The sequence below is a fragment of the Mesoplodon densirostris genome, chromosome 1, assembly GCF_025265405.1.
Source record: "Mesoplodon densirostris isolate mMesDen1 chromosome 1, mMesDen1 primary haplotype, whole genome shotgun sequence".
In the NCBI taxonomy this organism is placed as follows: domain Eukaryota; kingdom Metazoa; phylum Chordata; class Mammalia; order Artiodactyla; family Ziphiidae; genus Mesoplodon; species Mesoplodon densirostris.
In genome coordinates this window covers 109,666,483-109,685,546 of record NC_082661.1, presented here as the reverse complement: position 1 = coordinate 109,685,546, position 19,064 = coordinate 109,666,483, and the positions used below count along the sequence as shown (strand labels likewise).

The following is a 19,064-nucleotide window of genomic DNA, read 5'->3' as shown; positions in this document are numbered from 1 at the left end:
GAGTAGGAGACGAGCGTACCCAGCATCGCCCGGCCATTTTTGTGTACGAGGCCCTCATTTTAACAAACACCTGTTACTGTCTCATGGGAAAAGCACCTTCTAGAGCCCTGTTCTTCTGGGACACACAGGCCATGGCTGGGCCTGTCAAGCCCTCACTTACCTCCCTCCTTTTCCACGAGGACCGAGGGGGTGGGCGTTTCAGATCTAAGCTTCTATCATCTAATAGGCAGCCCTGGCGGCCATGGTTAAGCGTCTGTGAGCAGGGACATGGGCAGGTGCTGACGCAGACAGGGGCCCTGGGATGAGCACACGGCCAGGCAGGACGGCAATGGGGAGGGGAGGCCACGTGGCCCTGCAGCCGCAGCCCAGCCCGCCCGAGGCGGAAGGCAGCTCCAGGAGATGTCCCCTCTGGCCCCGAGGCCAGCTGTGAGGGGGCAGCCATCGCAGGAGGAGGGTGGCAGCGGGACATGTGGCCTCGGGCCCCCTTCCCTGGTGCCCCCGTGCACATACCTGGTTCCCTCCAGCGTTGTGACACTCATAAACTCCGACAACACCGTCAGCAAAGTGTCCCAAAGTGTCCAGGCAGTTGGTCCCCTGCTGCAAGGCCCCAAAAGCTATATCCTGGTGGTCGGGAACCCTGAAACCAAGGAGACAGTCACTTGCTGGGCTTGAGGGCCGCGGGCTGCGTGCCTGCCCCCCACCCCCCCGTGCTCAGAGCCCTTGTCTCACAATGGGGCCGGGCGGCAAGAAGGCTGCCACCAGGCCACGTACCCCCAGTGCAGGCCTGGCCGTGCCCCCGAGACAGCATGGCTCTGAGCCTCTCGACTCCTAACCCTAAGTGCAGGTTTTAAGTCTAAGCATTCTTTCTATCTTGTACCAGGGACAGTTTTCGGGAAAGAAAAAGCCCCTTGTCTCTTCAGGGTTAGTTGCTGACAGTCATTTAGGAAAGCAGTTAATGTGGTCAGATCCCACTGCCTCGAACTTTCCAGTAGACTTAGGATTGGCCTTTACCTAATAGACGGGAGACCACAGGTGGGTCTGTCAGGTGGCCTGGTACAGACAGAGCAAGGCAGCACAATGCAGGACGGGGCAGGCTTCGAGCCCGAGCCCCGCCTTGGCTGCGGACCAGCCGTGCGCCGGTCAGACTCATCCTCTCCAGCCCCGTGCCCTCTCTACACTGTCCTTCTCCGCAGGGCCGCCGCGAGAGCCATGGAGCACCGCACCCTGGCACTCAGCGCAGGGCCGGGCCTATGGGAAGCAGGCGGTGGATGGCAGCAAGTGTCACTGACACATGCGAACATCAGGCTGGCATCCCCCTTGCCCGGCATGGACAGGGCAGCAGGTGCACCCACCGCCGTGGTGTGAACGCTTGAGATGTGGTCTCAGGTGGTGCAGGGCCCAAAGTCGCCCCAAATCACAGGGACCTCAGGGCGAAACTGTGCTTTAATGTCACTGCATCAGGCATCTCGTCACCAAGTCACAGGCCACCGTGACAGCAAAAGTGAAGTGAGCGCCATTAGGGGCTACAGCCCACTGCTGTGAAGCCTCTGGTCGACCAGGGGAGAGGCAATGACCAGGGGCGTCCCACTGGTGATGTCCTTCCCAGAGGGGACAGAGAGAGGATGTTCTGCTCCCTCCCCTTCCCCTCGGGGCATGGGGGGCACGGCTTCCCTTTAAAAGCAAAGGGAGCCAAAGAGCGATGGGAGTGAACAGCAGGGGACAGGCCGCGGGACCTGACTCTCAAATCTCTGCGACAAGAGCTCTGAAGGGCCCGTCAGCACACAAGAGGATGGTGGTGACTCCTGCAGTCACAGTCCCTGTGCTCGAGATACGTGACCTGCTATAAAGTGCATGGAATATTCGGGAAAAGGAATGTGCCACTTCGAGGCAAAACCCATCTGGCAAGCCCTTTAAGAAGATGGAGTTCAGGTGCGGCCAGAAGCCCACAGACCGTCAGGTCCTCTGATGAGCATCAGCGCTCCCTCAGGCCTCGAGTGGGCAGCCGTTTAAAAGGGCAGGCCAGGTGTAGAGGGCAGCTCAGGAGTATTTCTGTGTCATCAGTCCTCGTGGAGGGAAGCAGGGGGCCAGCGTGGTTACTCCCGTGACATGAGGTCAAAACCAGCCTGGAGGAGGGGGCACCCCGGGCAGGCCATCCTCTGGGCCTCTGCTGGGCATCGTTACCTGCTGGCCCACAGGCGGGGAGGGGATGGAGCTGGTTTAGCCTGGGGTCTCCAGGGCAAGAGGAGCCGGGAGGATGAGGCCCGTGCAGGGAGGGCCTGAGGGCTGCCCCTCTGGCCACTCACAGAGCCCCGTCATCTCGCCAGGGGGACGAGCTGCATGAAGTGACACCTGGGAGGGTTTCTAGGTCTGTGAGGAACAGGAGGGGAAGCCCCAGAGAGCGGCAGTTCAGGGAGCCCATCTCGGGGGGCCTGGGGACAGCGCTGGGGCCCCGCTCCCAGCCTCTCGCCCCGAGCACGGTCTGCACTCCACCACCTCCAGGCCCCGCGCCCGCTGGCAGAGCCCGGCCCCGGGACCTCACCTTAGCTCTGGGTAGACATTTTCCAGGTACCATTTGAAAGGTTTGCAGCTAAGTTTCTTCCTGAGCTCCAATCGGCTCTGAATACTGCAGAAGGGAACAAGATTTCTTTATAAATGTAAAGAACAGACGGGCTCTACGTCAAAGCCAGAGATCTGCCGATGAGACAAGAGCTGGGGCAGGCGGTGGAGACCGGACCGTCCACACTTCTGTCCCCAGGACCCCGCTGTCTCCCACGCACCTCCCGAGAGGGCCCTCGCCGGCCTTGGGTAGGGTCCCCCTTTAACACCTGGTGGCTCTTCTCAACTCTGGCCACAGAATGCTGCTTGGGGTGTGGGCTGACCACCCTGCCGACACACACACACACACACACACGGATCCCAGGCAAAGCAGCAAGAGAGGGCACGAGTCACACTTACTTTCCATACGGGACATTTCTGGCAGAAGGCACTGCTGCGTAATAGAAGTTTTTGTATTCGTCCATCCAGACCTCTGCTGCCCGGCGGGTGTTCCTAGAAACAAAACACATCTCCTTGAGCTGTGCGTTGCCATCTTTCTGTCAGTGGCGTCCCGTCTGCACCGAGGAAGTGCTGCTAAGGAGGGTGCTTTGGCGGGGAGGGGGGCCTGATGGCCCAGCGGTGGTGCTCGTGGAGCAGAGAGCAGGCTGCTCCCCAGCCCCCGGGTTGTATATCAGGGTAGCTGGCGTTCTGCAGACGCTCACTGAGCAACAGAAACCGCGTCCTCGTCTTTCACAGAACACAGATTGTCACAGAGCCCAAGTCCAAGTCAGAACTACAGCACAGGCAGGTATTTTACAGCAGGGACTGCTGCGGCTGTACCATCGAGAATGACAAAAGTGAATCACTCTGCAATAACTCTTACTGTGCATCCCCAGAAGGCTGGTGCCAGGGAGCACGGCCAAGAAATCCTTGGCCTCTTCTCTGCAGCCTTTCTCATGTGGCTGCGATAGAGAGCTACTACTAGACAGCTCACACCACGGTTACTCCTAAAATTACTTTTGGCAGAGCTGAGCTGAGTGAGTGTCCCGTTTGGACCAGGAATGGTGGGGGACAGTAGTGTGTGCCCCACATCTGGGGTTCTTACTGCCCTGCGCCGGAAGGGGAAAGACGGAACAGGCTCCTCTAGAAGGCCCGAAGCATCCGTGCTTACATTTCACAACTGTGGACAGTACCATGGCCCACGATCAACAAGGCCACCGGGACAAGCTGCCTTCGAACGTGTGACATGTATTAAAGGCTGCCACACACACATGGCATCAGTATCTTCTCCTGCCGGAGTTCTCTTTAGAGCATCTGTGAAGCAGCGTTACAACAGTGAGTCTCTGTGCTCCGTACCCCGGACTCTGGTCCAAAGTAGACTCACACCTTAGGTTTAGATAGAGCCAATGCTTTTTCAGAACCTGTATAGAAGGTGTTCTCTTCTTCCAAGATAAACACGTTAGGAGGCAACGTTCACCTTTTACAAGAATACCTTCCCTCTATTAGAAAGGTCTCTTTTAAATGGTGAGCCTTTCAAATCATCTGAGTTACAATTACTAAAATAATTTGTTTGGGGCATATATCCCTCGTATAAAGTGACATATGTACCTAGATGGATTGCTGTTTAGAAAGCCCTGTAAGAGGCAGACAATTTGAGAGCACCTGTCCTCTGATCCAGCAGTTCCCACTTCTAGAAATTTACCTCAAGGAAATAATCAACCAGCAATGAAAATACGCTCAATTTAGCACAGTTTATATAATGGCAGAAAAAACAGAAACTATATGACCGTTAACAGTAAAGTGGTCAAACACATGGACTCCTCCGTGGCCATGAAAGATACTGGTGTACATGCTGCCTGTTGCCATGGACTGATGGCCCTGACTTGATGGGTGAAATTACAATAGATCACAGAACGGTACAGAGTCGATACGTGTGTGGAGGGAAATGAACGGTGGGGCAGAGAGGGATGGAGGGAGAGGGAGACTGAAGGATGTTTTCACCAAATTATAAGGTTTTATGAATTGCAATCACACAGTGGTTTTAAGTCACCTAAGTCATTAAGTGATTAAGTCATTTCTCAACTCCTAAATGCAAAACCACCTTTTCTCTGTCTACTTAATAAAAAAAGATACGTAGGTAGCTTCAGAGAATGAGCTTCGTGTGCCGCTCGGCACTAGTTTCAAGTCATGTATTCAAATGTTTCTTAGGCGCCTCCTCTACGCTACGCGGTCTTCCAGGGGCTGCAGGTACTGGGCACCTGGGCCCACTCTCGTCTATCCGGGTTCTTCCCGCCTTTGCTCCCTTCCTGCCCCCACTAGGTGCAGGTAAGGTAGCTCTAGCGGGAAGCAAGCAGGAGACAGAGAGGGTGGAACTGGCCAGTTACACTGCCTGGTGGTAACAACAGAAAAAAGTCTAGTAAGAGAGTAAGTTTAAACCGCTGTTGCCTGTATTTAATTTATTTGTAGTTTCCCTCGCCATGAATTAGTCTCACCATTAACTACTCAACATGAACCCAAATATCCTTCTAAGGCACCTGCCCCACGGCTATTCTGACTGGGAGCTCCCCTGGCCCTTGGGTAAACTCTAATCCACGTGCACACGCAAGCACACACACGACACTCTCCAAACAGTCTATTTAAGAGGCTTGTAAGGGGCTAACTGGAAACGTAGCTGTGTAAACAACAGAGGCAGGAACCGCCCAATGGTTCTCTCTCAACTGGTCTCCAGGGACGTGAGGTGATGTAAGAGCCTGCATGTGTGTCATCACCTGGGTCTCCCTAAAGCAACAGGCGCCCAGGGCACACCCAGGGTTGGGGGGCAGACAAGGCAGCACCCCATGAGGCCACTTCTCCATTCATTCTTTCTTTCCTGCTTCTCTTACACAGTGACCCTACACAAATGAGATGGTCCTCTACCTGCTACGCTAGAATGCATTTTAGAACCTGTACCTCATCCCTGAATTCCAGCAGCCTCAGGCACTAACTGTGCTTAGGGATCCAGATAAAACCTAACATGGACTCCAGAGCCAAGGGGCCGGAGATGAATCTCACTTTCCACCTGCGTGAACTTAAGACAAAGGAACCAAACCTTTTTGTGCCTCAGTCTCCCTTGCCCCTAAAGTGCAAATTAATAATAGTACTTAATTCATAAGGTTTTTTTTTTTTTTTTTTTTTTTTTTTTTTTGCGGTACGCAGGCCTCTCACTGTTGTGGCCTCTCCCGTTGCGGAGCACAGGCTCTGGACGCGCAGGCTCAGCGGCCATGGCTCACGGGCCCAGCCGCTCCGCGGCATGTGGGATCTTCCCGGACCGGGGCACGAACCCGTGTCCCCTGCATCGGCAGGCGGACTCTCTACCACTGCGCCACCAGGGAAGCCCTCATAAGGTTTTATAATGAGTACGTAAGTGAATATTTGTAAAGCACTCAACAGCCTGGCACACATGAAATACTCTATAAATATTAGCTATTGCTGCTATGTCCCAATTTTTAGTGGCGAAATACTTATATTATACATTGAATGCCACATATTAGAGGAAATTAAAGAGAACTGGAAAGGGACCTCGGAAATAACACATTCCACCTCTTTATCTTTTAGGTGAGTCAACTGAGAGAGAGAGAGAGGGAGAGGGAGGGAGGGAGGGAGGAAGGAAGGAAGGGAGGGAGGGAGAGAGAGAGAGAGAGAGGGCGCAGGGGCCGCAACGGCCTTGCTGAAGGCCTAACAGACTCACACTGCCCCCTAGTTCTGAAGCCTGGGTCCCTTTCCTCCCCACATCTCCAGTGTATGGGACTCCCGGGCTGTAAAATACAAAGGAAAAGTTTTCTTTCTAAAAACGAGTGCCTCTTTTTTTCCTTTAAAAAAAAAGTGCATAAAGCAATGTTTTGTGCATTTTAACGGACTGTTTTCTGAAATCCCACGCTTTGCTGGTAGATCTCAGTGCTTTGATTCCAAGTATTTGATATGTTTCTACGAGAGGTTTCTGGGAAGTATCTCATGCTGCCCCAGGGGAAAACGTACATTATCACTGCTTGTTTGATTTTGTAGAGTTCTTCCTATAAGAGCATATTTTTGTTTCTAACAGAGCAGAAATGATGTTTAGACAACATTCGGGAAAGGATACACTTTTGGGGAGAAGGTAATTTGGTCAGAAGCATCATTTGATATTTGGCTTCTATTAAGGTTCCCTAGAAAGTTGATACGCTACGCTAAGAATCCAGCTTCTGTACAAGACAGGTATACTTATAATCTGTACTTAATAGAAGTTTTCAAATGCCACATGAAAGATAAGCTGGCCATCCTCCCCCCATGCACGCCCACCCTGCTCTGAGGTTTCCCTGTGTCCATAGGGGCATCCCGTTAGCAAAGTGTGTGACCGGCAGCCTGGGGGTCACCCTTGAGTCCCCCCCGGCCCCCTCCCGTCCATTGGTAAACACGCCTGCCTGGGGTCGCAGCTGGCACCTGGCCCTGGCCACCCGGCTCAGCCCGGCCCTGCAGTGGAGGGGGGACACGTCACTCGCACCATCGTTTCCTCCTGGCATCATCCTCGCGGCCCTCCGCCCAGGGGCCAGAAGGACCCCCTTAAAGTTCAAAACAGAGAAGTCGAGCATCTGCGTAAAACCCACAGGAGCTGCCCCTCCTCCTGCATCGAAAGACACCCAGTTTCCCTCAAAGCGCAGGGTGCACACCTGGCTGGTCTAGTCTCCTTCGGTGCCTACCGTGCCTTCGTTCTCTGGGCTCCAGCCATACTGGGCAGGCTTCTGTTCTGCAGGCTCATCTCAGCACTGAGGACCTGCTCCCCACGGGCTCCTGTGGCTCTGGGACAAGCGCCCGCCCACCCTGCTGGCCTGTCCTCCTGCCCCAGCATGTCGGCTGCGTGACCACATTCTGCCTAGCTCGCAGCATCTCTCGGAGTCTGAAGCCATCTTTTCAGCTGAGCGCCCCTGTCTCCCTGGGCCAGGCTGGCTGGCCTGTGCATGGTTCTGTCTTTCGCATCTGAAAGAATTCCTGAGGAAAAAACGTCATCCCCCACACTGGTAATTTGCTGTCTTCTTCTTCAGAAAATTCTTCATTTGGTGTCTTCGTGTTTGTAAAAATCTACCTATTATCTATTGTGTATTATCTGCCTCTATAGCCCAGTGAGTCTTGGGCTTGAATTTGTGTGGCTGCCTTTAGCGCTGTTCATATACTGCACCTTGAAGGGTAATGTGATTTAAAAAGTCCAAGCACTCCTCTCTCCTATCTCCCCATTACATGTTTTGGGCACACGGTTCGGTGACCAGTCCCACTGGCCCGACCCTGGCCTGCGCCCCACCCTCACCCCCAGCCACCCCAGTTTGCTCTCCATCAGGACAGCTGTGTCCCTCTGAGGCTGTCCTGCATGTGACCTCGTGCCCCATGGAACCTGCTGAGACCAGCATCTGTCACTAGCAGGATGCCGCTGTCCTCAGTCTCCACAGTTGCCCTCGTCACTGCCGAGCGGCGGGCCCCTTGGAGGACACGTTTCCACACAGCCCACGGTCAGCCCTGTGTGTGGGGTGGTCAGCGGTGCTCTGGGCCCTCCTCGGCCTCTCAGTCACTTACCGGGCAAAGACGGTGCCACTGCCGCCGGGGAAGGTGTAGGGGTGCTGCTTCCGGAACACGTGTCCCACGCGGCTGCAGGGGATGATCTCCAGGCTGCCGCCACACTGCCACACGCGGAACGAGATCTCTGAGGTGGTGAATGACACGGGGTGACCGAAAGCCCGGGCCACCCCCATGGGGTGTGGATGCCCGCCCTACCCCCGTGGCCTCAGGTGATGATGAGGGAGCACCCCCTTTCCAGAGGGTCCTGAATGTCCCACGTGGGGACCTCTGACACCACATCTCTAGGCTCCAGGGCACAATCAAGAAAGTATGTGTGAGGGGTATGGGACAGGGCGTGCCTAGGCACGTCAAACCATCCAGCTGTATACCGGAAGTATGTACGATTTTAAGTTGTCACTGAAACCTCGATAAAGGTGGAGGGAAAAAAAAGATTGAATGAAAGGTCCTATTTCAGTTCACTAAGAGGGTGTCTGCACAGCACAGTGTCGTTTTACAGACAATGTAAAGTAGTGGAGACAAAAAGAAATAATTCATGCCAAACAAACTACCCACACTGGGACATGTACTCCCTTAGATTTTAGCACTGATCAGAATTACAGATGCCAGCTCTACCTGTGTCACCAAATCCCATGTTTTCATGAAAGAATTCTATCTGAAATTTAAAAAGAAGTAGGAGTGAGCCTACAGAAACATTTTTCAAATTCAGACTAGAAGCTCTGAGACAAGAGTGATTCCCTGGTCTACTGTCCCTGTAACGTCACAAACACCGTGCATGAGACATGGCCCGGAACTCCTCTCTGATCATGGAGCATTACACGTGCCTTCTGGGGATCAGCACTGAGTTAGAAAAGGCAACGGACAAACCACGCATCAAAAGGCATGAAATCCCACAATCAGCCCTAAGGCAGATGTAACAGGCAATCATATACGCCATCTTCCTCTAAAACTTATTTTAAGGGCCCCGAGCACCAGCACGCACCTGGGCTTTCTCCATCCAGGACAAAAACAACCTCTTCCCTTAAATTGCAAAACTTATGTCATCCCTGCACACCAGCAGGCGTCCAGCCAGCCGGCCAAGTCCAGTGACCAAGGGTACTCGAGGAACTGCCAGGCCTCACAGCCAGCCCGGCTCTCAGCAGCCGGTAACCAGCAGGCTGGCAAAGGCTGCTCTTCACCTGCGTCAACATAAATTCTACCCGCTGAGTCAGGACACGCGCAGAGCAGGCGCTGGTCACGACAACATGCGTACACGTGCGGCCCAGAGCATCCACGCTTGGGAGAAGCCTGGACAGGCAGGCACCCAGTCAGGCTCCTGTCCTGATTGCCAGCCATTCCGAGGCTGCAGCCTGAGCCAGAGGCCCGACTGAAGGCGAGAAACAGGTTAAATAAGAAAATCAAGATAGAATATTCTGGAGGGTTAGATGTCTTTTTTTTTTGGAAAGACTTCACGAGGTTGGTATGGAAGTGCCTTTCCTCTACATCACCCTGCCTTCCTGACAACATGCTGGGGAGTGAGACAGAACGGCAGAGTCAGCAGTCACGGCAGACAGTGCAGACGGAGCAGAATCAGGCGCGATTCGTGTGGACCACAAGGCCTCATGTGGTAGCAGGTGCCGGGCTGCGGCAGAAGCCCCGTGACACCCACTCAGGCGCCAAACAGCATGAACTTCTACTTGGATCTGGTGAGCCAAAGCCAGAAACACCTCCCCAATAGGAATGAGTAAGATACGCAGCAGTTCTGGGACTTTAATGGCCATTTCCCTTGTCGTATTGAAAACACGTGGTCATAACCACCAAGGCTGAGCAGAGTGTCAAACAGAACTTGACTAGGAGGCTCTCTGTATCTAAGGAAATAAAATTCAAAGATACAGTTGCCTACCTGGAAAATTCAAAATCGGGGCCCATGAAGGCCCCCTGGCTTCTGTATGGGGAGCCTATTAAACCAGTAGGGAGCCATTCAGAGACTTGGTGGGAGAGTTTTAAGGCCAAGGACAACTACAGTTATATTCAACTGATTTCTTTTTTTTTTTTTTAATGTATTATTTTTTAAATATTTATTTATTTATTTTATTATTTATTTATTTTGGCTGCACTGGGTCTTAGTTGCAGCATGTGGGATCTTCAGTTGCAGCATGCAGACTTCTTAGTTGCAGCATGCAGGCTTCTCAGTTGTGGCATGCATGCGGGATCTAGTTCCCTGACCAGGGATCAAACCTGGGCCCCCTGCATTGGGAGTGGGGAGTCTTACCCACTGGACCACCAGGGAAGTCCCCAGCTTGGTGGCTTTTTAATTAGGCCGTTTGTGTTTGCATTTGGCTCTGCTAACAACCAGCTCTGAGACCTCAGTCCTTCCAGAAAGCATGAAATGAGATGATGCAATGGGGGCAGTCAGCATTCTTCCTAACGCTGCAGGGACGTGCTGAAAAGGACAAATAATGTTCCCAAGTAGCCTAACCCCTGCAGTTCACAAGCGCCAGGGATCGGGTTCTTCGTCCTTTTAAAATTTTTATTTATTTATTTTCTTTTCTGGCCACGCTGCGCACCTTGCGGGATCTTAGTTCCCCGACCAGGGATTGAACCTGGGGCCAAGGCAGTGAAAGCGCCGAGTCCTAACCGCTGGACCACCAGGGCTCTTTGTCCTTTTTAATTGCTTCAATTAGACTTACACTGTTGGTCAGGAAGTCTGGGAGCACTAGTGGATTTGGTGGGGCACACCTGGAGGGGGTGTTTGGATTTGACTTGGGCATCCCTGTCCCCTGCCTCTCCTAACTCGGGCCCACACAAGCCCTCAGGCTGGACAACTGCTGGGGGTGTGCAGGCAGCACCCAGAAAATCAAGTCTGAGCAGTACCAAGAAGACTCACATCACAGACTCTTTCTGCTGAAACCCTTGTGCCTGTTTAACCCTGATGAGAGAAGACCCTCCAGAGCGGCCGTGTCAGAGCCTGTCACAGGAGGAGGTGCCAGGATGCTCAGGCCGGGTGGCCCCAGCCCCTCCTCCCCGCCCACCGTGTGTCACCCTACCTGAGCCCCTTGAGCCCTTCCAGGGAACCTCGCACACGGCACAGCTACATAAACATACAAACCAAACCAACAATAAACTAGGTAACAGAAAAGATTATTTCCCCTCCCGCTGGTCTCTCGGTGCAAGGTCTCCTTTGATATGTAAATCAACACTCTCTCTACAGCCTGACACAAAAGGCCACCTGCCCTCCAACCACGTAAGCCTAATGGCACACACTGTTGCAAACCCCACCGCGTTTTGGTCCTCCCAGTGGTGGTCCTGGCTGGCTGGGCTTCCCCAGGGATGTCTGCAGGGCGAGGGTGACTCAGAATTCCCGTCAGAAGGTTAACAATCCTTCTGAAGCCTTACGTGCTCCACAGCCTTCAATCAAGCCCTGCCTAACTGTCAGTGTACTGTTAAAAAAACCAAAAGGCATCTGACTCTGATCCTTCATCCTGGTGTAGTTACTGAGTCTAAAGAAGCTTTCAGAATCAACCAAGGCAACAAGCTCTCTCCACAGATGAGATGCTATCACTAACATTAATATCATAAAATGAGAGAAAAATAATGGGCTTGTCTAGTCTCTTAAACTTAAAAAAAAATGTCTCTGTTACAAGTAAAAACTACTAAAAGTGACAGTGGCATCCTTTTTACCTCCTTTCCTCGCCCCCCTCCCCTCCTCCCAGGGTACCGTCTACCCAGGGCAGAATGTCATTCATCAGCATCCAATAGCCAAGGAGACAGCTCAAAAGCTTCAAGTGAAACAAACAAAAACCCCTAAACAAACAAACAAATTAAGAGTCTTTTTATCTTTATGGAGTAAATACAATGCAGCTACCAATAAAGACCAAAGTCTATAAAATTTCAATGTCCCTAAACATAGGTAAAATGATGTGTATGCATGATTACAAAAAACAAAACGAAACAAAACAACACGAAAACAAATTAGAACCATTCACAAAGTAGTCAAGAAGGGACGAGGTGCCACGGCCTCTCCACCCCATCTGATTCCCGTGACTACAATTCAGCCAGTCCGACAGGCTTCGCCAGGGCTCACTTTCCACCCTATGTGGCTAAAAATGAATCTTAGAACCTGAAATACTCCCCCTATTTTTGTCAGCTTGCTTTCCAGACCTTGGACTCAGATGACATCAAAAAGTGTGCATTTTCCTTCAAAGACTTAATATGTATCTAGCATAATGCCCAACCCAAGACACTTTTAAGAATAAAAAGGGTGCTATTTATACCTTATGGGGGACTAATTATGTTCAGTAAACGGTCACTTTAATGTCTTTACAAACCTTTTCCAAGTGGCACCCTGCGTACCACAAACTCTTGCTTAACAGTCTTTCCAAAGCTTCCACTTTATTTCTACCCCTCTTGGTGGGCAGGAAAAGACCACGGTTTCAGCAGAATTGGAAACGCTTTGGTGTCCGAAGACACAAGGCTCATACGTACCCAGGTTTTCTCCTCCCCACACATCCATCATCATGTCGTATTTCCCCAGTTCTTCAAAATAGAACTTATCCATCACGAACAACCCTCCAGCAATCATAGGGGTTCTAAAGAGGCAGAGAGGGTAGAAGGGAAGAGAGGGAGAGGTCGAAGGTCAAGGTTAGATGGCCAGCATTCTAATGCCAAGGTCAAGCCTACAGGCCGACCTTAAAAACAATAGCACAGCCATGGTCTTTGGCTCAGAGCTCTGGGTGCCCCTCTGCTTAACCCCTGCTGTCTTCAAGCGCCCCCTACTCGCCCTGCTCAGATGCTCCCAAGAGCGAGGGGCTGCGCGGAGCCTTCCTAGAGAGAGCAGCCGCTGGGGCTGGGACACTCGCTGACAGCGCCCTAGGCCCGTGCTCGGCTTTTCTGTGCCGCGGTCTCCTTGGAGGATTACAAACAGTAAGACGCTAAAGCGCCCAGCGCATGTAGGGAAAGCTTGATGATGGCAGCTACCCGCGTCCTCATCCTCATCCCGGGGCAGCTTCCTCCTCTGTTGGACGGGACCGTCATCTTCTCACGTCCCCATCAGCCTGGGGACAGGCCAGCGACAGGACCCCAGCCCTGTGCCTGTGGAGTCACCGTGAGAAGTCAGGGCCCTGGGCCACACATCTGGAGCTCACTGCCGACGGGGGACAATCACCACAGTGCAGACGGCACTGGCATCCGCAGGGTTCCCCGTAACCACGGGTCCCTGGGGAGGCGTCCTCACCCAACCCGGGCGCGGCTCAAGGCCAGCTGGTAGTGATACCAGTGCTTCCTCCGGGGGACAGGAGGGTGGAGCCCACCGAGGAAGCGGAGCCCACCGGGGGCAGACAGGAGGCTCCCACTCGCTGCCCACCGCCTCCCCAGTCCCCGAGGGCAGCCCGAGACCCCACCCTGTGCGGGAAAACGCGGACGTGGAACTGGCAGATTTGATACACGTACATAGAAAAAAAAAATCTCAAAATACTTTACCCTGTAATCTGGAGGCAGAGACTCTCCCCTGAGCTAACAGGAGGGGAAGTGGGGGTGTGGCTGGAAGGTGAGCGCTCGACTAGGTCCCTAGGGAACATGGGGCCTGCTGTCCCATCTTCCACCCCAGAGAAGGGCACCCGAAGGACGCCTGCCTGGCACTTACTTTATGGGGGCGACCGGGTTCCCCTGCCGCGACCGTCTCTGCTCAGGCGTCATGTAATCCCATTTGAACACCAAGTTCCAGTCAAAGCCTGCTGGTCACAGAAGAGAGAGGAAACACAGGACGCTGTGAGAACAGGCTGTCTGCTCCCTGCCCCACTGTTCCTCACAGCTTAAAAATATGTGGGGGCTTCCCTGGTGGCGCAGTGGTTGAGAGTCTGCCTGCTGATGCAGGGGACACGGGTTCGTGCCCCGGTCCGGGAAGATCCCACGTGCCGCGGAGCAGCTGGGCCCGTGAGTCATGGCCGCTGAGCCTGCACGTCCGAAGCCTGTGCTCCGCAACGGGAGAGGCCACAGCAGTGAGAGGCCAGCGTAGCGCAAAAAAAAAAAAAAAATTGGTATTTGGAATGGACTCACTGTAACCCAAACAAAGGAAAAACAAACAAACAAAAACGATGCAGAGGGAAGAGAGTGACTGGGGGGGGGGGCAGGGAGCTCAGCGGGGAGGACGCACACTGAAATCTTCTTTCCCCAAGAAGCTTACCCAAAACAGAAGATGTGGGTCAGACTTTTCTAAAACCAAAATGCATAAGAATAAATGTGAAATAAGAGAACTGGAGTCTGTGAGGGCATATCCAAGGGCTGTAAAGAGGCGAGAAAGAAGAGGGATGGATTTAAGAAAAAATCTGCCAGGTGCCCCCTGGAGGCAGGGAGGGTCAAGAGTAGGTGGAAACGAAGGGGCAAGCGAGCTTCATTTCTGATAACATGGCACCTGCCCCAGGTCACTTCTAGAATCCACAGGCCGTGCCGGGTGGCAGAGCCTGGGCCTGGCCCCTGGACATGGTTTCTGGCTTCCGCAGGCCCCTGGTCCACAGCTATCAGGTCTTGTCCTTACTCAGAAGGTACCCGGCACACCCCACCTGCGGACGCTCTCCACAGCATGGGCCGCGTTGCCCAGGGTCTGACAGCCAAGCCTCACTGCTCCAGGGCCATCCATCCCTCAGCCCTCTGCCATCAGGCTTTCTGTCCGCAGGGCTGGTGCAATGCCTAAGTTCAGACTTTCCGTCTGTGTGCTCTGAATCCAGCATTTATCTGCCCTGACAGCCCCGGTGCCTGCAGCCTGAACAGGGTAGGATGGCACAGGGGCTCGGGGGCTCCTAGGCCAGCGTGGCACACATCATGGCTCAATCAGAGGACAGAAAGGTGCCCCAGCTGTCCCTGTAGAGCGCAGCGGGCTGGCAAATGGGGGCGAGGGGCTGGAGGGCCAGGCACCAGTAACGCACGGAGAGGAAACAGACACAGACCGATTGTCTGAGGAGCCCGGCTCTCCCCAGACACAGCCTGCCGCGCACACAAGCACCGCCAGCCAGGGAAACACAGACGTCCAGGCTGCACTGTTGACAGAACACAAAGGCCTCGACTGGCCAGCTGATGTAACATTACCTGCATTTTGGGGGGAATGTTCATTATTATTTAGTTTATCAATTTGGTCCGAAGAGCCAAAGGTATATTAGATTTTTAAAAATCTGCTAAAAACATCATCCTTGATTTTTCTTTTTTCCTAAAAGGGGTTTGGTAAAATGCTCTTAGAGTGAATCTGGCCTGGCGCCGGGGCAGCGGGAGGCCGCTCCCACGCAGGGCGTCTCACTGTCCCGCACGGGCTCCGCCGTACGCGGCTGCCACGGGAGAAGGAGAACTGTCACATCTCAGCTCCAGCAGATCCTCGGGGGGGACACACTGTGGACACTGACGGTTTCTTGACAGCTGAGGCTCCGAATTCTTTACAGCCCCAGCGTGCTCACCATCTTCTAAGACTCTTCTGACTCTTGTTTCCCAACCTAAGTGCGTCCTCCCAGCATAACGGCCCGGTCAGAGGCCTCTGGGGAGCTGCCTGGTCACAGCCCTGCCCTCTTCCGGCCGCCCTGTGCGGCTGCACGATTATCAACCTGTTTCTCAGACAGGGACGCCGAGGGGCAGAGGGAAAACAGCTCCCGTGGCGACACAGCCTGGAAGAGGCACCAGAGCCCAGGCCTCCCTGGCCGGTCCCAGCGTTCTGCTTTCTGAGGTTCCATCCAAGGCCACGGTTCTACTGTCTTCTTTTTTGGATGTCAGTTGACCCTCAGTCTGTGTGTCTGTCTGGAACAGTCCATCTCCTAATCAGCTCAAAATGTTGGAGATGGGAAAAGAAGCCCCTCATTTTACAGAAAGAAACAGCAGTGCTAGGATGCTGGAAGAAGAGTTCACTCATCTCAGGTGTGAAAAATCAGTAGTGAATAAATTACACACGGAAGGCAAAGGCTCTGACATCTCTTTTATACCTCTCTACAGCAGGCTATGCTGAATTCTTGGCTCTCAGCCGAGGTCTGAGAGGCAAGGCTGCCGGCCAGCTGAGATTCAGAGCATGAAGCATTTACTGGGCTGTGTGGGAGCCCTGGGGCCACAGGTCACCCCCACATACACACAGTCCTGGGGTCACAGGGGACCCTGGTGCCACAGGTCACCCCCATACACACACAGTCCCTGGGACACAGGGGAACCTGGGGCTACAGGTCACCCCCATGTACACACAGTCCCCGGGAAACAGGTCACCCCCACATACACACATTCCCTGGGACACAGGTCACCCCTCATATACACACAGTCCTTGGGACACAGGGGAGTCTGGGGCTACAGGTCACCCCCATGTACACACAGTCCCCAGGACACAGGTCACCCCCATGTACACACAGTCCCCGGGACACAGGTCACCCCCATATACACACAGTCCCCGGGACACAGGTCACCCCTCATATACACACAGTCCAGGGACACAGGGGAGCCTGGGGCTACAGGTCACCCCATGTACACACAGTCCTGGGGACACAGGTCACCCCCATGTACACACAGTCTCGGGGACAGGTCACCCCCATGTACACACAGTCCCGGGCACACAGGTCACCCCCATGTACACACAGTCCTGGGGACCCAGGGACAACAATAGGATCCTGCTCCTCAGGCGGGGCTAGTGTGACTCCCGTACACCCATCAGCTTCGTGAAGCTCCTCACGAGAACAGGGTTTCCCCAGGTGGGGTTCAGGAGCCCCTGGGGTCCTCAGGCCCTTTCAGGGGGTGTGTGACGTCAAAACTGCCTTCAGATTTATGCTAAGGCCCTACAGGCCCCTTTCAATCTAATTTTTCCAAAGTGCAGGAAGGAGTGTTCCGGAAGCTGCAGGACAGGCAGTGCCCGTGTGGCTATATCACCTGGTGTTCTCACCGTTTCTCAGCCTTACCTTCTAACACAGCAAACACTAATCGGTACGGCCTGATCGGTACGTGAACAAAGCCCTTTGGGGCCTTCACTATGAATTTTTAAGAAGGTAAAGAGAGTATCAGACAACTCACTGTGGGACCCTGTGGCAGGAGGGTTTGAGGGGTCACACTTGAGCCGCGAGGACCCCCAGGAAACCGGCAGGTCATTCAGGTAAAGTTTCCCCAGAAAGTTCCAACACGGCGGGACGTGGGTGGCCCGCGGGCAGGAGAGGCTGACGGCCAGGCCGCGGGGCCCAGGAGTCATGGGTGAGCGGGGCAGATGGGTTTCCAGCAGGCGATGGACGCTGCGGTGAGGGGGAGGGTGGGCAGGGCAGACCCCCATCGGCCTGGCGTCTCCACACCGGCTCCCACGGGGCCGGCTCTGTACGCCAAGCCGGTGCCAGGGACGGGAACCACGCCTACTGTCTAGGGGAGGCAAGGCCGTTTCTGTCCCCCGGTGAGCCCCGCCAGCTGAACACAGGGGCGCTCTTGGTCGCAGCCCGGCTCAGCCGCGTGCAGGCGCCATCGCTGTCCCTGGAACCCGCACGGACAGGCTGGGCACCGCGCAGCACCTACCGCCTTTTAAGTCCGCAGATGCGCCCACGTACTGAAAGTTGTCCATGTTGATGACGTCGATGATGGGGGACACGACGCGGGTCCTGTCCTGCAAGGCAGCAAAGGCAACAGCAGGTGTCAGAGGCAGCCGGGACCCGCACAGGCGGAGGCCTGAGTGTCACCGCTCACGGGGAGACTGCCGCGCCGGTCCCCAGCCACCCCATACCCTGGGGTGCCCGGCTGGGCACCTGCAGCCCTGAGCTGCACTGGGTGTCAGGGGCACAGAGGACGCTGCCCCCCCGGAGGCGCCCGAGTGCACAGGGCCGCCCTGCGGGTGTTCACTGGCTGAGGGCAAGCCTCTCCCGGGACCGTTCCTGAGTTTTTTTTTTTTTCCCCCTAACAGCTAGGAGCAAATGTCAATGTTTATTAATTCCAAAGAAGGAGTTCTCAGAGGGAGCCAGCGTGAGGCTATAGTGTATTATTTAGTGTTTTCCCAAATGTCAAACCTCAACCATGGAGTAACTTTCATTCTAACAGGATCTAAGCTCGGCTGTACTTAAACATCAGTAATCTGCGAGCTGCAGGAAACCTCAGGAAAGGACTCACGGCTGAGATGCCCACACAGATGTGACCACGGGCCTGGGAGCCGAGTGTGGCGTAGAGGCTCCAACCTCATCTCAGCAGACGGTGACCGAACTGACTAGAGAACCTGGAGCCCGAGTCTGTCTTACCCGTGATTCCACCAAACACAAAATATTCCCTTAGGCTGAGGCCTTTCTTTATGCCACACTGTCACTGCTCTGGTTAGTTTGTGAACACAAGACCTTTGAACTCTCCTGCCCTCTGACGCTTCCCTGAGCCATGGGAAGAACCTGAATCAGCCAGAGAAAGCCTTCGAAAAACAAATTAGTAACAGGGCAAGCAGAGCTAAGAACATAACACATCAGAGGACTACGCTCAGAGAACAGAGGGAAGTTCCACCACCACCACGAGCAGGTTTACAGTGTGGAGCCCCAAGCGCAGAGGGTGACGTCCTCCATGCCTGGCTCAGCCCGGGGATGGCGCCACAGGTCGTAAACTGCTCCACGTCTAAGTCCACTCCCTTTATTTTGATTAATTTTGATAGGACTAGAATGAGGGAGAATGACCATTCTCAACTCTTCCCATTCTTTCTTTAGGAGGTGGGGGGCTGTTTAAATAACCCTGACAGTCTGACCACGAAGCACGCAGCCTCCACGTGCCTGGATATCTTGTGCAGCTTTCATTTTGCCTCTGCGTCCCTGGAACACACAGCCTGGTGGAGTGAGCAGCCGGGGACGGGGCCCCCAGGATGGGCATGCGTGTGTGTGTGAGGGGACTCAGGGAGGGACTCAGCGAAACCCGCTTTGCAGCCTGGGCTCTGCCCCCTGTATGAGTTTTGGTTAAGTGATTAAAGTTCACTGAACCCCAGTTCCCTCAACTGTCAAATGGGGGTGAAACCCTGGATTAAGGTG

The 19,064-nt window shown here is 54.1% G+C and overlaps 1 protein-coding gene across 1 annotated transcript in view; it reads right to left on the bottom strand.

Annotated features, from left to right (window-relative positions):
- GALNT2 (polypeptide N-acetylgalactosaminyltransferase 2) overlaps positions 1 to 19,064 on the bottom strand; it is a 178,656-nt gene that overhangs the window by 10,905 nt on the left and 148,687 nt on the right. The window contains exons 8-14 of the mRNA XM_060107649.1: positions 17,593 to 17,680; positions 13,733 to 13,820; positions 12,577 to 12,680; positions 8,113 to 8,239; positions 2,956 to 3,048; positions 2,540 to 2,623; positions 511 to 637 (exon numbers count right to left, since the gene is read on the bottom strand). Of these exons, the coding sequence (XP_059963632.1) occupies positions 511 to 637; positions 2,540 to 2,623; positions 2,956 to 3,048; positions 8,113 to 8,239; positions 12,577 to 12,680; positions 13,733 to 13,820; positions 17,593 to 17,680 (711 nt within the window). The remainder of the gene's footprint in view (positions 1 to 510; positions 638 to 2,539; positions 2,624 to 2,955; positions 3,049 to 8,112; positions 8,240 to 12,576; positions 12,681 to 13,732; positions 13,821 to 17,592; positions 17,681 to 19,064) is intronic.